We start from the raw sequence: 17,123 nt of genomic DNA, 5'->3' as shown, positions 1-17,123 counted from the left end.
CAGATATGTAAGGCTTGCTTCTTGCTCTCCTTAGCAAATTGAGCTATGGAAACTTGTGCTGGTTGAGGCAGCCTTGATGCAGTTAATATTTGCTTGGAGGGCCTGGTGCATTCATGAAGTCTATGAGAACTTGTGGGGCCCTAGTACCTTAGAAGGCTACACCTGGGACAGTGGGGGAAGGATACCACCTTTGGTTTACAGAAAGTAATACAATTTAACTGCTGTTTGTGTTCTGCATGTCCTGGCCCACCCCAAGAGAATAGGGGTCACCAGTAGAATACAACCAGTTTTATTGTTTTTTGTTACAATGTTCCTTCATGAGGGTTTTGGAACCTGGTCATCCAGCCTTTTCTCTTCCAAAGCATGATCACAGCAATGAGGATGGAGCCCACAACCACCAGCAAGAGCCCAGCCAGGAGCACAGGGGACAAATCCAGTCTAGAGACAGGGTCTGTGGGAAAAGGAGATTATGGCTTAGATAGGTGGCCAGAGGAGATGAAGGATACCTAGATTCATCTACCCCACCAGGGATGGGATAAGACTGACTCCATCCCTACTCACTAATTCTAAACTGGAAGCAGGCACCTGGTTCTTTGCATGACTCCCTGCCCCTTAGGGGATACTGCTATCCAGCAACTTAAATCCCAGCTACGTGCTTTTGAATAGGACATCCTCACTTACTTTTGTCTCAGTCCTGTGTTCCCCACTCCCCAAACAGAGGCATGAGTAAGAGCCAGGCCAGATGGGAGTCCATGCATCCTCTGCTACTAGCAAGCTTCTGTTACCAGCTCCCTCCTACAAGGCAGGTCATTGATTCAGTCCCTACCTCATCTCTTTACACATTGGCAGGAGACAGTGCCTCCTAATGAGACAGGGCTGAAGTTGCCATGTGCCTGGCTGTGGTGTCTGACACCACTGAGTGGGGTGTGTGAGATCTGAGAGGATAGTTACCTTCATTCCCTAGACTGGCTCTTTGAATGTCTCTGGGCTGTTCTGGAAAGTCACAGGCCCACGAGAGCTCACCACATTGACAGGCTCTGTCTCATTTTGGATAGTCAGGAACCGACGGCCTCCTGGGAGGCGGGGGAGGAGAGAGAGAGAGGGAGAATTAGAGAATCTGGAGGCTCTTCGGGGCTGCCAGTAGGATGCAGTCAACAAGCTGAAGCAGAGTTCACTCAGAACCAGCTGCTGGCCTGACAAGGGGGTGATCTCTGCTCACACCTCCAGAATCAGGACTGTCCTGGAGGACAAGGAGTGTTTATTGGTTCCTACACAGCTACAGGAGACAGTCAAGCCATTGTTACATCATGACTGCCACAAGGATGGGCAGGGGATCTGACCTAGTGGTCTGCGTCAGCTGCATTGGCATGAAGTAACTCAGTACAGCTACGTGATGCTCTTAGAGATTGAGGAGTACCTTACTCATGCAATTGATCCACTGATCTGAGTGGGAGTTCACACTCCTTACCAACTGTTTCTATGCTGCAGAACATAGCTAATTGGACAGTTGAGAGCTCTGGCTGGGCTGCAGCCAGTGTGGGTCTGGAACCAGCAGCAGCATGCCACACCCATGCCTAGAACAGAGAGGCCAGACTTACTTGCAGTTACCCCTGATGGGCATATGGTCTTGCAGGACTCCAGCTGGGATGGTGAACAGGCAGCAGCACTACAGAAGATGTACACCTAAATCAGACATGGCAGGAACCCAAGTTACATAATGCACTGGCCAGTCATGCAACTCAGCAAGTGCACAGCCTCAAACATGCTTCTCCAAAAAGGACTGGCCCTTTTAACCTTTGAGGTCAGATTAGTTACTGTAATACTAGGCTTGCATCTTCATTGGGGAAGTTTAGTTATGGTGTTCAGCAGAGGGCAATACACCCTGGTACATCACCAGCCAAGGAGGTGCCAGTGTGTACAAGTCACTGGAGGATTTCCTCAGCTAATTTCTTGAGCAGGCAAAACCTATGAGTTTGCTATTCTTGGATTGAGAACTGGGGTAGGATTTGTCCACCCCAAGGAGGCCCTACTCCAGCAGCCAAAGCTTCATGCTATTTTCTAATTGGTGGAAGGCAAAGATGCAGGTTATATGCTAGAGCTGCTTCCACCCAAGGTCAGGCTTGTACCCAGGTCAGTAGTGATCAGAACCATGCAGTTCAGTGGTCATAAGGCACAAGACCAGGTTCTTATGATAGAGGAGCACTGCTCCTGAAGAGAAGTGGGGCTGCAGAACATTGTGATAGGTGAGTGGGTCCAGTTGGCTCAATGTGACCAAGCTACCAGGATTCAGAATAACTCCTCACAGGGACTGCAGCTTGCAACACCCTCCAAAATGGAGCTTTTCCAGTTGGATGGGCAAAGTTCCTCTTTAAGAGGAAGAGGCTGCTCAGGGGTCACTCCCTGGCTGTAGCAGGAATGGCTACCAAGGACAGGCATTCAGCCCCCTCCCCCCCAACCCTTACCAGTCCCTCGAGCACCATCTGGGAAGTAGAGTCCACAAAGGCAAAGGTGGAGAGGACAAAGCGCTGGTAATGGGTTGGGAAGGGCAGCTCAGATGAGGCAGGACCCATGGGCACAAGCTGGGTTCTGTAGTTGTCTCCTAGGAATGGGCACCTAGGAACAAGGAGGGGTAGATTTAAGCAGGTTCCCAGGATTACCATTGCTTGAGACACAGTAATCCCTTTGCCCCCAGCCACTCACCCGTCCACCAGGATGGGCCACTGTGGCTGCTGCAGGGGGTTAGCACTCGGGGTGGCCCAGCACTGGTGCAGAACCAGAACCAGGGATGGGTCTGTTCTCTGCAGGATGCGAACCTCCACATAGACTGGGTCCCTGAGCACCTTCACCACAGGATAGTCTCTCTCTGTGAGATAGGATGTGTAGCTCAGGTCTGTGGGGGAGAGGGCAGGAGGAGAGCAGATCTGAGATGCCTGTGGTCCTTCAGGGAATGAGTTTGCTGCCCTGGACTGAGGCGTCACTTACCTGTGGCGATGCGCAGCTCAAACCGGAGGGGTCCTGCCTGGGTGACTGGTGCAGGTATAGGGGGCAAGAAGACCTTGACCTGGACTGGCAGGAAGTCACTAGCATTGTAGATGCAACGAGCATGGAGGCTGCACAGGAGAGAGTAGAGGGTGGAGATTGGGCTGAGGTTTGTTAGCCAAGTTAAGGTGTTTTAGAGTCACATTTTGTGCATCTTCATGCTCCCCTGTGGCTATTTGTACCCATTAGTTTAAATGCCCACCACTGCTCAACGTGGCAAGATCCAAGTGCCACTCGCTGAGTGTATAAGATCCTACACAGTTGCTCATTCCCAAGCTAATCTCAGGTTTTTGGCCTACTGCCTCAAGCTGTGATCTAGTCAGACTGAACCGTGTTGGCAGATTTAAGTCAGTACTTGAATGGAAGAGATCCAAGGGAAGTCTCCAATGGACAGTTGACAATTCAGTCATTGACACTTGTTCTTTTGAGTCAGCACCAAGTTAGTGCCCTAGTATAGGGAGAGGTGGGCAGTCATTACTTAAGAGATTCAGAAAGAGGCTCTCGTAACTTGCCATTAATTGTATGGTGGTTTGCTACAGTAGAAGCCATCCCCCTAGCATCCCAGCCAAATTTCAGTCTTGTTTTATTCTTCCTCGTCATTGGACTGGGACATGCATCAAAAGTGTCAGTTTTCCACAGGATATTTTAGAAGATTTTAATCAAAGTTAATCTTTTATGACAAATTCCAACAGACTAGAATCCAAAATTTTGATTTCTGTTTTCCCCAGAAAGTCAGCTCTCCCTCCTACTGAAGTGTAGAGTTGTCAAGCTCTAGTATTTGTTAGCAGTCCTGAACTGCAAGGTAGTCTTGCTTGGTGGTACTGGAAAGTCAGCTATCTACCATAGAGAGGGCAGAATTAAGACTGACTCGTAGCATTTTGAGATTCTTCTGTCCTGAAAAAATTAGCAACTAAGGGAGTTGACAGGTTATCTGTTAGATTCCTCAGAGAGGATTGGTCTCACACTGAAAGACTCTTGTCTATGCAGAACAGAAGTTGACCAACTTACATGAAGGTGCTGTCCCGAGTGATGGAGCCCTGTGGCCCAGTCTGTATGTCAATGCCAGAGATCAGCTGATTCTCATAGATCAATTTGTCCCCAATCACCTGGAAGGGAATGGGAAACAGGAGGTGTTTAGTCCCTTCTTGAGAAGCAGAAGAGTCTGTGCTACATGTCAGGGGATGTATTGTCACCTGTACTGTGGTGCCACATTGTGTGACGGGGAAGCGGAAGATCACAAAAGCTTCTGTCATGCTGATGGGATTGCACCCTGCCTGGGCATAGGCTAGCCGTACATTGTCCAGGATGATGGGGTGGTCAGACATGTCCCTGGAGACCACCAGAATAAAGTGACCATCCATGAGGCACTGAAGAGTGACTGCAACACAAAGGAGTAGGGTAAGCACGGCAATTGCAGCCTAATGATGCTGAACATGTGGGGGCAGGAACCCCAACCCTTTATTACAAGCCAGAGTTAGGTTTGGGCACAGACATGCTGAGGGAAGAGGCCAATATTCACTGTGTCTCAGAACATAGGCTAGTATGCCCCCGCCCATTTCTCCTTCAGAAAGAGAGAAGGCTATGGAAAGGAGGGCTTGGGCCATGGTATTCCCTCAATGAAACCCCCTGGAGATCAGATGGATTCTTTCTACTTTCCTTGCACACTCTGCATAGGCCCTTCATAGACTGATTGAGGTTTCTCAGGTGTTGAGAGTTCAGGCTTGCATTCTTGAGCCATTTCCTCTCCACCTTTATGGTTGGGGCAATGGGAATCATTGTGGAGAGCTTCCATGCTTTAAGTGGGAAGGACCACAAACCTGGGTGTGAACATCTATGGATGTACTCAGTTTACATCAACTCTGGGCCCTGAATATGTGATCTGGGGACAGTTTCCATCCCCTGCTTCTTCTCCCTGCCCAGTGGAGATGGAACAAGACAGCAGCAGTTGCTGGCTCAGGGCTTAGCTCCTCCTCCAACTGAGTGTTAACATGTGAACATGCCCTGAGCTCTATGGGACAGAACTCCTTCAGCTGGTCCTTTACCTGTGTTTCCATAGTAGCAAGGAGTAGTTGGGTCAGTCCCATCATAGCAGCAGCCAGCCTGGAAGCAGGCAGCTTGGTCAAGGGCATTTGCACAGGGGATCTTCCCAGCCACCACTTGGCACTGCTCTGGTGTCAGGCGGGCACCTGGAAGATTAGGTTACAGACCACTGAGCACAGAAGATGATTGGAGCACAGTACATGGCCACTTTGCTACTCCAATACACTTTTGGGTACCACTGATGGTGTGGAGAGGTCATCTGGATCCCTCTGGCCTGGTTAGGATATGCCTCAGGATTAGGGCAAAGAAAGTCCAGAGCCCCAGGAGACAGTGGGGTGGTAGCGATAATGGTGAAGCTTGCTCTAGTAGCCTTCATTTGTTCGGTCTTCCCCCACAACTACAGTCTTTAAGGACCCACAAGAAAACGATGGATAGACTAGCCCACCCCCTTATTATTAGGCCTCATTGGTAAACAAGTGTTCACTTGTTTCTGGTTCCACATCTGTTTTTACTGATTATGGTTTCAACTTGGTCCTTGAGTTATATCAGTAGGCCTTTTCATTTAGACTAATTCAGTCTGTCTCCTTTATACCTCCCCTGCATCCCTGCCCACCATCACCACTTCGTGGCATTTTTATGAACTTCCACATTTTACAGTGAATCTCACAATTAGAGTAAATGTGCAGACCCAATCACCACAACAGATCCCACCTACACAGGTGTTACACAATACCCATGGACCAGACACCACATGCTCAGATCCACACTCCCAAAGCACATTAGTACAAGAAAGGTCATAGTTCTGTTTTTATCATCAAGCCCCAGTTGCTGACACAAGCCATGATAGTTCTCGGTAGAGGCCTCAGAGTCAGGATGGGCTAAGTTCTGAATTTGAAGGTGTTCTGCAGTGTCCTGGGCAAGGGTGAAGAGTAGGGCTACCATACATCCGGGCTTCCCTGGACATGTCCAGCTTTTCGCTCTTTAAATAGCCATCTGGACGGGGGAGGGGGGAGAGGGATTTCTAAAAATGTCCAGGATTTCCCCCCAGTCGGCTATTTATTGACCGAGAAGTGGCTGACAGGGCGGCCGAGCGCCGCTCGCACTGGGGCCTCAGCAGCCAAAGCCCCTTCTCGGCTCCCCCCATCCCCTGCAGCCTTAGCACACCGCCCAGCAGCGCTGGGGGTGGGGCTGTGCGCCTGTGAGGGAACGCGGCGGCCAGAGCCCCTCCCCTGCTTCCCCCCTCATCCACAGCCTCAGCACACCACTCGGGCAGGGTGCTCAGCCAGACTAGGGTTACCATATTTCAACAATCAAAAAAGAGGACAGGAGGAGCACCGCCCTAGCCCCACCCAGTCCTGCCCTAGCCCTGCCCCTGCCCCTTCCACTCCCTCCCACTTCCCGCCCCCTCAGAACCCCCAACCCTCCCCCCCCCACTCCTTGTCCCCTGACTGCCCCCTCCTGAGACCTTCCCCCCCCATCCTAACTGGCCCCCTAGGTCCCTACCCCCTACCTGTCCCCTGACTGCCCCAACCCTTATCCACACCCCCACCCCCAGACAGACACCAGGGACTCCCACGCCCCATCCAACCACTCCCCACCCCCAGACAGCCCCCCCCCCCCGAACTCCTGACCCATCCAACCCTCCCCCCTGCTCCCTGTCTCTTTACTACCCCCCCCCACAGAACCTCCCTGCCGCTTCTCTGACCCCCGGTTCCCTTACCCTGCCGCTCAGAACAGAGTGCTGCAGAGCAGCTGGCTGGGCAGCAGGGGAGGAGCTCCAGACTGCCGGAGGCCCGAGGCGAACGGCCGGCCGGTGATCTGCGAATGCAGGGAGGGGGAGGGAGGGAGAGAGAGGAGGGGAGTGATCTCAAGTTGCAGGGGAGAGGAGGGGGAAGTGGAGGAAGGGCACTGGCTGCAGGAGACCCGTGCGAGTGGCACGATCCGACCGGATGCCCTGTCAGCCATGCGCGCTCTGCAGGGGGGGAAATCCGGACATTTACAAATTCCCCCCGACGCTATTTTTAACTCAAAAAAGCCGGACATGTCCGGCAGAATCTGGGCGAATAGTAACCCTAAGCCAGACACCAGCTCTAAGCCGAGCAGCACAGTAGGGGGCTGGGGAGTTGGAGAAGGGGGGCAGTCAGGGGACAAGGAGCAAGGGGGTTGGGAATTCAGGGGGGCTGTCAGGGGCAGGGCCGGTTCCAGGCACCAGCCCACCAAGCATGTGCTTGGGCGGCGCCTGGAGGCGGGCAGCGCTCCGGCCGGCCGGGGAGAGCCCCGGCCGGGCTCGCCGCCCTCCCCCCGGTGCTCGGGCGGGGGAGGGGGCTTTTCTGCCTAGGGCAGCAAAAAAGCCAGAGCCAGCCCTGGTCAGGGGGCAGGGATGTGGAGAGGGGTTGGGACAGTCAGGGACAGGGAGCAAAGGGGGTTAGATGGGTCAGAGGTCAGGCAGCGGTTGGATAGGTGTGGGAGTCCCGGGGATCTGGTGGGGTTGGATGGGTTGGGGGTTCTGTGGGGGGCAGTCAGGGTGTGGGAAGTGGGAAGGAGTGGCTAGGGGGAGGGGGTAGCACTCCGCCCTCCCCCCCAATGGAATATCCTCTTTTTTGAAAGTTCAGACATGGTAACCCTAGTGAAGTGCAAAGACAGCTTCCCAGAATCCCAGCAGTGGAGACACAGGAGAATGTACCTATATTACTTAGTGGAGGATAGATGTACGGCACCAGGCCCGGCTGCGGCTGAGGCACCGGGCGCACCAGGCCCGGCTGCGGCTGAGGCACCGGGCGCACCAGGCCCGGCTGCGGCTGAGGCACCGGGCGCACCAGGCCCGGCTGCGGCTGAGGCACCGGGCGCACCAGGCCCGGCTGCGGCTGAGGCACCGGGCGCACCAGGCCCGGCTGCGGCTGAGGCACCGGGCGCACCAGGCCCGGCTGCGGCTGAGGCACCGGGCGCACCAGGCCCGGCTGCGGCTGAGGCACCGGGCGCACCAGGCCCGGCTGCGGCTGAGGCACCGGGCGCACCAGGCCCGGCTGCGGCTGAGGCACCGGGCGCACCAGGCCCGGCTGCGGCTGAGGCACCGGGCGCACCAGGCCCGGCTGCGGCTGAGGCACCGGGCGCACCAGGCCCGGCTGCGGCTGAGGCACCGGGCGCACCAGGCCCGGCTGCGGCTGAGGCACCGGGCGCACCAGGCCCGGCTGCGGCTGAGGCACCGGGCGCACCAGGCCCGGCTGCGGCTGAGGCACCGGGCCTGGCTGTGGCACGTAGCGCATGGTCTCCTCTGGAGTTAAGTCATGTTCAGTGGGCTTGGGGCAGGTCATGTTCACATCACGGGTGGCAGCAACAGCCCTGGTGCTCAGCAGTTCTTCTACACGGACCCGCAGGTGATTACGGCCATCCTGTACAAAAAAGAAAGTGCAAGTATTAGGTGTGTCAATCAACCCTGAGGCATTAATAGAAATAGGTGCAGGGAAACTAGTAGGGAGCCAACAACTTTACCTCTCTGCTGGGGGTTATGGGAGAGGTCAATAAGGTTAGTTGGACAGCCCACAATAAACTTCATTGTTGTGATGCTCAGTGACACTTTCTGCACCAGAGTCAAGGACTGTGCTTTGCTGGGATGCAGGCACAGGTCTTCGTAACAGGAGCACAGAGGATGCCATGGAGGTCAGAGGTGCAGAAACTCACCTTCTTCAGCACATGACAGCCATTGTAGCCTGCTGAGAAGATCACTGCCCCTTCCTGGGGAGATGTGACCCAGTGGAGGCAGATGGAGCAGTTAGTAACCTCAAAGGCTGTCCCAAACTCATCTGTGGAGATAGCATGGAGGTGGCAGGAGAAATTTGACATGAGAGTTCCTTCAGCACCCTCCCCCCACCCCAGTAGTGCAGAAGACCCATGTCTCTTAAGTACTCCTATTTGGAGCAGGGACAGATGTCCACTACATTGTGCAGTCTCAGTGCAGCTCAGATAGGCCTGATCCTAAAATAGGAAGATTCCCCATTTATAAGGGATCAGCTGATTCCAAAGTGAGGTTTTGGGACATAGCCCTATTACAACACTGCAGTGACTCCAACGTAAAGTTATCCCATAAGACAAGCCTATGCCGCATAAGCAGCTGAGAACTCAAAGCCAATCCTTTGGGAGGTTACAAGAATTTTAACTTAATGGAGATATCCTATCTCCTAGAACTGGAAGGGACCTTGTAAGGTCATCAAGTCCAGCCCCCTGCCTTCACTAGCAGGACCAACTACTGATCTTTTTTTGCCCCAAATCCCTAAGTGGCCCCCTCAAGGATTGAATTTATAACCCTGGGTTTATCAGACCAATGCTCAAACCACTGAGCTATCCCCCCCCCTTGCCACTGAGGTAAGAAGGCTCGTGTCCTCTGCCTTCAGTCCAGGACTTGCAACTGACAGGCTTATTTTGGAGCAGGAACATGTGCAATAACATAAGCTAGAAGGAAGAGAGTTAGGTTTGGCACCAGCCTGTTTAGGCCATCCAGATACATCCTAGGAGCCAGGGCCGGCTTTAAGCCGATTCAGCTGAATTGGGCCCCGTGCCTAAGAGGGCCCCGCAGCTGTCCACTCCGCCCCCAGCTCACTTCCCCCTCCTCCCCTCCCCTGAATGCTCCGCCCCCTCCCCTGCTTCCCGCGAATCAGATGTTCGCGGGAAGTCTGAAAAGGGGCAGGCGGCGGCAGCAACTGGTAAGGGGGGGGGCGCGAGGAGGGCTCCTGGGAGGCGCGGCGCGGCCCAGTCCGGCCCTGGCGGCTCTGGCTCCAGCCCGGCACAGGCCCCGGGACAGCAGCCCCAGTTTCGGCCGAGCACCCCCAGCACGGCCCCACAGCTCCAGCCAAGCACCCCTGGCCCCGGCTCGGGCCCCGGGGTGCCGGCCCGGCCCCGAACACCTCTGGCTCAGGCCCCGGCGGCTCTGGCTCAGGCCCTGGCCCCACCCAAGCGGCCCCAGCCGAGCACCCCCGGCCCGGCTCGGGCCCCGGGGCGCTGGCCTGAGCCCCTCGGGCCCCAGCGGCTCTGGCTCGGGCCCCGGCGCGCCGGCTCGGCCTCGGGCCGAGCGACTCCGGCCCGGCTCCAGCGGCTCCGGCCCGGCCCCAAACCCCGCGACCCCAGCCCAAGCGGGGCCCGATTCCTGGGAGCGGGGCTTGCTGCCAGCAAGCCCCGCCCCCAGGAATTGAGCCCCGCTCTTGCTAAGGCCGGCCCTGCTAGGAGCAGTGACTCACAAGATGTGCTGTGAGGCATAAAGGATAGTGTCAGTTCAGAGTAACTGGACCTGTATTCCCTCCTTGTGGTCCCTTGAGGACATCTACTCTAGGCCCTCAGTTCCTTGGCCATCACCTCTCTTGGGCAGATGCCTGCACCTCTTTACCTCCTGACCAGTGTGTTCCCTGCCTACACTGCAGTATCCACAGCAAGCCAGACTGCCTAAATGGCCAGCACCTGCACTTTGCTTTCTCTCCAATAGGTAGGGCCCTACCAAATCCACAGCCATGAAAAATGAGTCACCAACTATGAAATCTGGTCTTGTGTGCTTTTACCCTATACTATGTAGATTTCATGGGGGATACTAGCATGTCTCAAATTGGAGGTCCTGACACAAAAGGAAGTTGCAGGGGGTCACAAGGTTATTTTAGGGGGGGTCATGGTATTGCCACCCTTAGTTCTGCACTGCCTTTAGAGCTGGGCAGCCAGAAAGCAGCAGCTGTTATAATAGAATATCACGGTTGGGAGGGCCCTCAAGCAGGACCAATCCCTAACTAAATCATCCCAGCCAGTGCTTTGTCAAGCCGGGCCTTAAAGGAAGGAGATTCCACCACCTCCCTAGGGAACCCATTCCAGTGCTTTACCACCCTCCTAGTGAAAGTTTTTCCTAATATCCAACCTAAACCTCCCACACTGCAACTTGAGACCATTACTCCTTGTTCTATCATCTGGTACCACTGAGAACAGTCTAGATCCATCCTCTTTGAGGTGCCCAGCACCCCACCAGCAGCACAGAAGTAAGAGTAGCAGTACTGCAATTCCCCCCTGCCTATTTTTTGGGTAAGGACCCCTACAATTTCAGAGTTAAATAGCTGAAATCATGAAATTTACAGTTTAAATCCTGTGACTATGAATTTGGTAGGAACCTAGGTATGACCAGTGTATTGCCAGCTGCTGTAAGTTACCACTCAGCATCTTCTAAGCAAGCACATTTATTCTTAAAACAGAGGAGATGTTAAAAAAAAGAAGATTCTACATGCATGCTAAGAAGCTGACCAGAGGGCACCACAATGGCCAACTCAAGCTCTGGTAGGTGTTACTCCTTCCAACCTTTCCCCCAAGCATTGCCCCTCCAACCCTTGGTGAGACAGGTCTGTCCCTTTGCTGCATCAGTTTAAGCTCAGGCTCATTTTCCAGGAGTCCTTTCTTGGTCTGTTGGTTCTCAGAGAGCCCAGTTTGGACTAGTGTATGGGAGCCTCTCCAGGAGGTGGTACCTCTCGGGAGTTAAGGCAAAACAGCTAGATTGCTTAATGGCCATTCACTGTTTTTAGTTCCTGGAGGAGCTGCAGTCACCACTCCCCCATAGAGGGGAGCACAAGTTAGCTCTAGACCAGTCATTAGGACAATGGATACTTATATTTAATTCAACAACAAGGGCTCCCAAGGACATGCAGGAAATTACCCCTTCAGTCAGACTAGCCCAGGAGTTCACGATCCAAAGGTTAACAGGCAGGCCAGCTGAGATCATGGCAAAAGGAAGGAGGTCACCTCACAACTGAAGGTTAAGAGATCACATCCCTTCGCCAGCCTGCCCAATAGAAGTAATTAAGTCAGAAGTTCCCAGTTAACACTATTAGCAGATGGAAAGGCATAGGACCCCAACAGGCAGCCACTTACCCACAACTTTGAAGCGGACAGTGCGGCCTGGGCTGGGAAAGACCAACAGCTGCATCCCATAGTCTCCACAGTCATACTCATACCCACGCTGCAAGACAGAGAAACTGATCCCAAGGAAGTCCCCCTGCCCAAGGGCTGTCCCCAGGGACCAGAGCAGCACTAAGCTCACAAAATACCTACAGCCCAGCCCCATGGTTTCAGGAGCTGCTAGCAAAACCCTGCCCAGCAGCCACTTCTCATACAAGAAAGAGGAAGCTATGGGACTGGGGCTTTATAGGATCAGTGTGGGAAGGGGCAGGGTGTGAACCATGAGAGCAGAGAGGCTGCATCTGGGGAGCTCCCTGCTGCTGCTGAGGGGCCGGGTCACAAGCGCAAAGCTCAGGGTGAAAGGGAAATGTCAGCAAAGCTCCTACCCCCATCTTCAAATGCAACCCCAGCTTCCTGCCCTCCTCTCAGTTCTTGTTTTGATATTGTGATGGCAATTGAAGCTTCCCTCTCCACATGATCTTCTTTTCCCCTCTATTTCTCTGTGTTCCTCTTTCATGTAGTGGTGCAGATCTCTGCCTGCCATGCAAGAAACTGGGGGTTGATCGCCTGGTGAGGAGGCAGCATGTTTGATGGGGTTGCCTGCGATAGCAAGGGGCTGCACTTGATGTCCCACAGTTTCCTTTCCAGTCATGTATTTCCCTCCCTTGTCTACATTTATTCTTTCCCTCCTCCACATCCTCATCCCTTCAAGCTGCTCAGAGTTCTTAGTACACATTCATTGAGCTTCACTACACCTCTGGTGAGAGAAATAAGTATCATTATCCCCATTATACAGATGGGAAAACTGAGGCACAGGGCAGCACAGCGACATGCCCAAGGTCACAGCAGGAGATTAGTGTCAGGCTTGAGATTAGAACTCAGGGGTCCTGATTGCATATGCTGTGCACAGACCAGGAGTTCATGCTGCCCCTCTTTCAACATGAAAGTCTGAAAACCTCCTCTGAGGGGAGCATGACCAGAATTGAAAACAAAAAGGTGAACAGAAGACACAGGAGAAAAGAAACTCAGCTGGCTTGCTAATATTCTTCTTAGTTTATTTCCATTTTCCACCCAAGGATTGTATTTTGAAAAAAACATTGAGACACAGTCTTTTAAATGACACTTTTCAAACCTACGTAGTATGAAAAGCTGGACACAACAACCAGTGCCTAGATGTGATGTTGATTGGTGCCCTAGAAGTGCCTGGGAAAAATACACGCAGTTTCTTTCAAATGCAAACAATCTTCTGCTCTAATGATAAGGGACCTCTCCCCATCCTTTTCCTGCTTCCTTCTCCTCCCGCACATCTGAACAACATGACCAGGTTGGCCTGGTTCTTCACTTCCTGCTGCTCCATTTTGTCTAGGCCCTTCAGTTCCCAGCCTTCATACAGCAGAGCAATGGACCCCAAGTCACCAAACTTCGTCTTCTGCATGATCTGCTTCTTGAGCTGATTAACTGTGTCACAGAGATCAGCTTCCAGGCACAGTGTTCTCTGGTCTATGAAGACGATGTTCATCGAGGGTCGCTCAGGTGTTGGTTGATGGTTCTGGGCTGATGGTGAAGGATTGTGGGTGGGCAGCCTTTTCCAAGGGAGCCTTGCAAACACAGGTGGGACAGTCCTGCAGCACTGCTGAGCAGCCATCCTTCTGATTAACCTAACATGACAGGTGAGGAACAGAAGAATTGGAAAAAGAACAGGAGTACTTGTGGCACCTTAGAGACTAACAAATTTATTAGAGCATAAGCTTTCGTGGGCTACAGCCAACTTCTTCGGATGCATAGAATGGAACATATATTGAGGAGATATATAAACACACATACAGAGAGCATGAACAGGTGGGAGTTGTCTTACCAACTCTGAGAGGCCAATTAAGTAAGTGAAAAAAAACTTTTGAAGTGATAATCAAGCTAGCCCAGTACAGACAGTTTGATAAGAAGTGTGAGAATACTTACAAGGGGAGATAGATTCAATGTTTGTAATGGCTCAGCCATTCCCAGTCCTTATTCAATCCTAAATTGATTGTACCTAGTTTGCATATCAATTCCAGCTCAGCAGTCTCTCGTTGGAGTCTGTTTTTGAAGTTTTTCTTTTGTAAGATAGCCACCCGCAGGTCTATTATCACCAGAAAATGCCTATTAGGGTGTTGTGCCCAACTACTGCACCCATCATGCTCACCTGCTACCCCCACACATTCCATCTACTGAACCCATTGTGTGTCCCTAACCCAGCCATTATCATTACTTATTATTTTGTAGCACCCAAAAGTGTGTTTTGCACTTTCCTGAAACAAGTACAGACACAGACCTTGCCCCAAGCAGCTACTGATCCTAGCCCGTGTCTACACTAGGGATTTCTCTTGGTTCCAACCATTTGTGTCTTTCACTACCATGTTTTCCTTTTGACAGACTTGAAGCATTTCTCAGCATGGATCCGTGTAGGGTATGTCTCCACTGCACACTAAGCCTGGGTCTGTGGGATCCAGTGTTTCCAAACCTGCACTTGAGCATCCATACTGCACTGTAAACCTGGGTTTATAATTGCTGGACCCGGGTTTCTCAGCCACGCTAACACATCCATACCACACTACACAGACCTTCTTACTTGGGCCTGCGGCTTGAGCTGTGTCTACACTGCAAAATGACAGGACTTGGACCTGAGTTGCAGTAGGACTTGGTCTCTGACCCACCTCCCTAGCAGGCAGTACCGGATTTACCATGGCGCTGGGCCCATGGTCCAAAGAGGCCCCGGCCCAGCCCGCTCTTCTCTGCCCTACCCCAGTGGGGGCAGAAGCTTAGTGCTGCCGACTCCTGCTGTAGCAGGGCAGGCTCTGCCTGCAGCCAAGCTCCTCCCCCGCCTCTTTCCCCAGGGTGCTAGGTTCCCTGCTGCTGATCAGCTGCTTGCCGGCAGGAGGGAGGAGGAGGAGCGGAGCCTCAGCACTCTCGCTGCTCCGGGAAGGAGGCGGAGAAGAGGCGGGGGTGGGGCTTTGGGGAAGGGGCTGGAATCGGGGCATACCCCCTCCAGCCCCCTGCTGTGAGCACCCCCATGACCCCAGCCCACACCCACAGCCCTCTGCCCACCCTGACCCCTGCACTCCCCTCACACATCCCCAACCCCCTGCTCTGACCCCTGCACCCCCTCACACACACCCAGCCCCCTGTCCTGACCCCTGCACTCCCCTCACACGTCCCCAGACCCCTGCCCTGACTCCTGCACCCCTCACACATCCCCAGCCCCCCACATCCCATGCCCTGACTCCTGAACCCCCCCACATCCCCACCCCCATCCTGAGCGTCAAACGTGAGCTCCTGCACCCCCTCTGCATTCCCACCTGCACCCCTTGGACCAAACAGGAGCTGCCCCAGGTAAGCCCGCCACACCCCAACCTCCTGCCCCAACCCTGAGCCCCCTCCCTCACCCTAGCTCCTGGCCAGACCTCACACCCCAGTGTTTTTTTACAATATTTGGAAAGATCATTAAGTGGTCCATTGAGACCCTCCGCAATTTTCAAGGGGTCTGTGGAAAAATAAGTTAGGCTACAAGAACAATCAAGGTACCTCACTTTATTTTCATTTACTTGCTATTACTTATAGGAGGAGGATGAAGAAAAAAAGAATGAAAAAACGGGGGCAGGGGGAGATAAGAGAGAATGTTCTTTTTCTTGGCTGGGTCCCAAGGAGGGGCCCCAAAAATGAAGCTGAGCACAGGGCCGGGGGGCCCCACTAACTCTAAATCCACCACTGGCTGTCACGTCACCTGGGCTGGAGATACTGTATCAGCTGATCCCCACAGTCTCCAACCTACCTGGTCAGTACAGCAGACATGGCCCTGCCCACTAGCTCCTCTCCACTCCCTAGCCCACCCATCCCTTGCTTCCCACTGCTTAAGGCTTAGCCCTTTCACTTTTAAAAATGATTGCTTGCCCCTTTCCCCCCCTCCTCTCCCCCAGGCTTTTCTGGCACCCCTGTTGCCAGGTATCCAGTTTTAGACTGGAAACTCCAGTAGAAAATGGGACCCGGGTGGCCGGTTAGCAGTGCTGACTGGAAACTAAAAGTCCGGTTATAGGAGTAACCACATTACCCTCCACTCCTCCCACTCCCAACACCCACCCCAGAGGGCTGGAAGAGAACCTGTGCAGCTGCTGCTGGATGTCACGGACTGTGGGGGAGTCAGGGTCCTGCACCCCCCACTTCCTGCGATTCACCGTGACTCTCAGCCAGCCAGTAAAACAGAAGGTTTATTAGACGACAGGAACATAGTCAAAGCAGAGCTTGTTGGTATGGAAAACAGGACCCCACAGTCAGGTCCGTCTTGTGGGGTAGGGAGCCCAGAGACCAGTGCTGGGCCTCCCTCCATTTCCCCAGCCAGCTCCAAACTGCAACCCCCTCCAGCCCCTCCTCTGTCCTTTGTCTCTTTCCCTGGGCCAGGAGGCCACCTGATCTCTTTGTTCTCCAACACCTTCAGTTGGCAACTTGCAGGGGAGGGGCCCAGGCCATCAGTTGCCACGAGACAGTGTGTCAGCCATTCTCTGTGCAGACAGATCACACCTGCCCTCTAGGGCTCTGCAACAATCACACAGCCTTATCCCACCACCTAGATACTTAAGAAATGCATAGGGGAAACTGCGGCACCCACACAGTATTCAGAGAAAACATTAAGAACATTCCCACTTTGTCACACTGGAGGAGGGGCAGCTCAGTGCAGAGAGAGATGAAGAGAATGGTCTAGAACCAGGGAGAAGGTAGGTACCCGCTCTATGTGGGTAGGGGCGGGGGGGATCCTGTTTACCCCCTCTCCAGCCCTGCGGTGCTTGCAGTTTACCCCTGGCCCCTCCCTTGCTCCAGGGACCAACCCTAGCTCCCGCCCCACTGTGCTTTTGCCCTGGTCCCTTTTACAATCATTCCTGGGGGGCCCACAAATATGTTTGGAGCCGGGCCCACAAAAAGTTAATCCGGCCCTGCTAGCAGGGTCCTAGGACCCGGGTCCTGAGTGCTTGCTGACCTGAGTCAGACTGATTTGTGTGTGGACAGGAGTGGGGCTTGGACTCAAACCCAAGTAAGACATACCCAAAGTCTCACCTCACTTGTCCTATCACTGAGACAATACTGACCTTGAGGATTTGAATCCAGAA

General features: G+C 53.6%; 1 protein-coding gene across 1 annotated transcript; it reads right to left on the bottom strand.

Moving 5' to 3' along the window:
* Nucleotides 1-273: 273 nt before the first annotated feature.
* On the bottom strand, nucleotides 274-12,203 carry LOC128837311 (zona pellucida sperm-binding protein 1-like). The gene is made up of 13 exons (XM_054028368.1): nucleotides 11,965-12,203; nucleotides 8,758-8,879; nucleotides 8,292-8,468; nucleotides 7,763-7,871; nucleotides 5,082-5,225; nucleotides 4,233-4,417; nucleotides 4,048-4,145; nucleotides 2,983-3,110; nucleotides 2,701-2,890; nucleotides 2,463-2,613; nucleotides 1,599-1,683; nucleotides 952-1,073; nucleotides 274-451 (listed from the first exon to the last, which is right to left on the bottom strand). Exons 1-12 carry the CDS (start codon nucleotides 12,155-12,157, stop codon nucleotides 961-963), a joined length of 1,695 nt encoding a protein of 564 aa, XP_053884343.1. The 5' UTR covers nucleotides 12,158-12,203; the 3' UTR covers nucleotides 274-451; nucleotides 952-960.
* Nucleotides 12,204-17,123: the final 4,920 nt, after the last annotated feature.

This window comes from Malaclemys terrapin, chromosome 4 (genome assembly GCF_027887155.1).
Source record: "Malaclemys terrapin pileata isolate rMalTer1 chromosome 4, rMalTer1.hap1, whole genome shotgun sequence".
In the NCBI taxonomy this organism is placed as follows: domain Eukaryota; kingdom Metazoa; phylum Chordata; order Testudines; family Emydidae; genus Malaclemys; species Malaclemys terrapin.
This window is presented reverse-complemented; position numbering and strand designations above follow the sequence as displayed.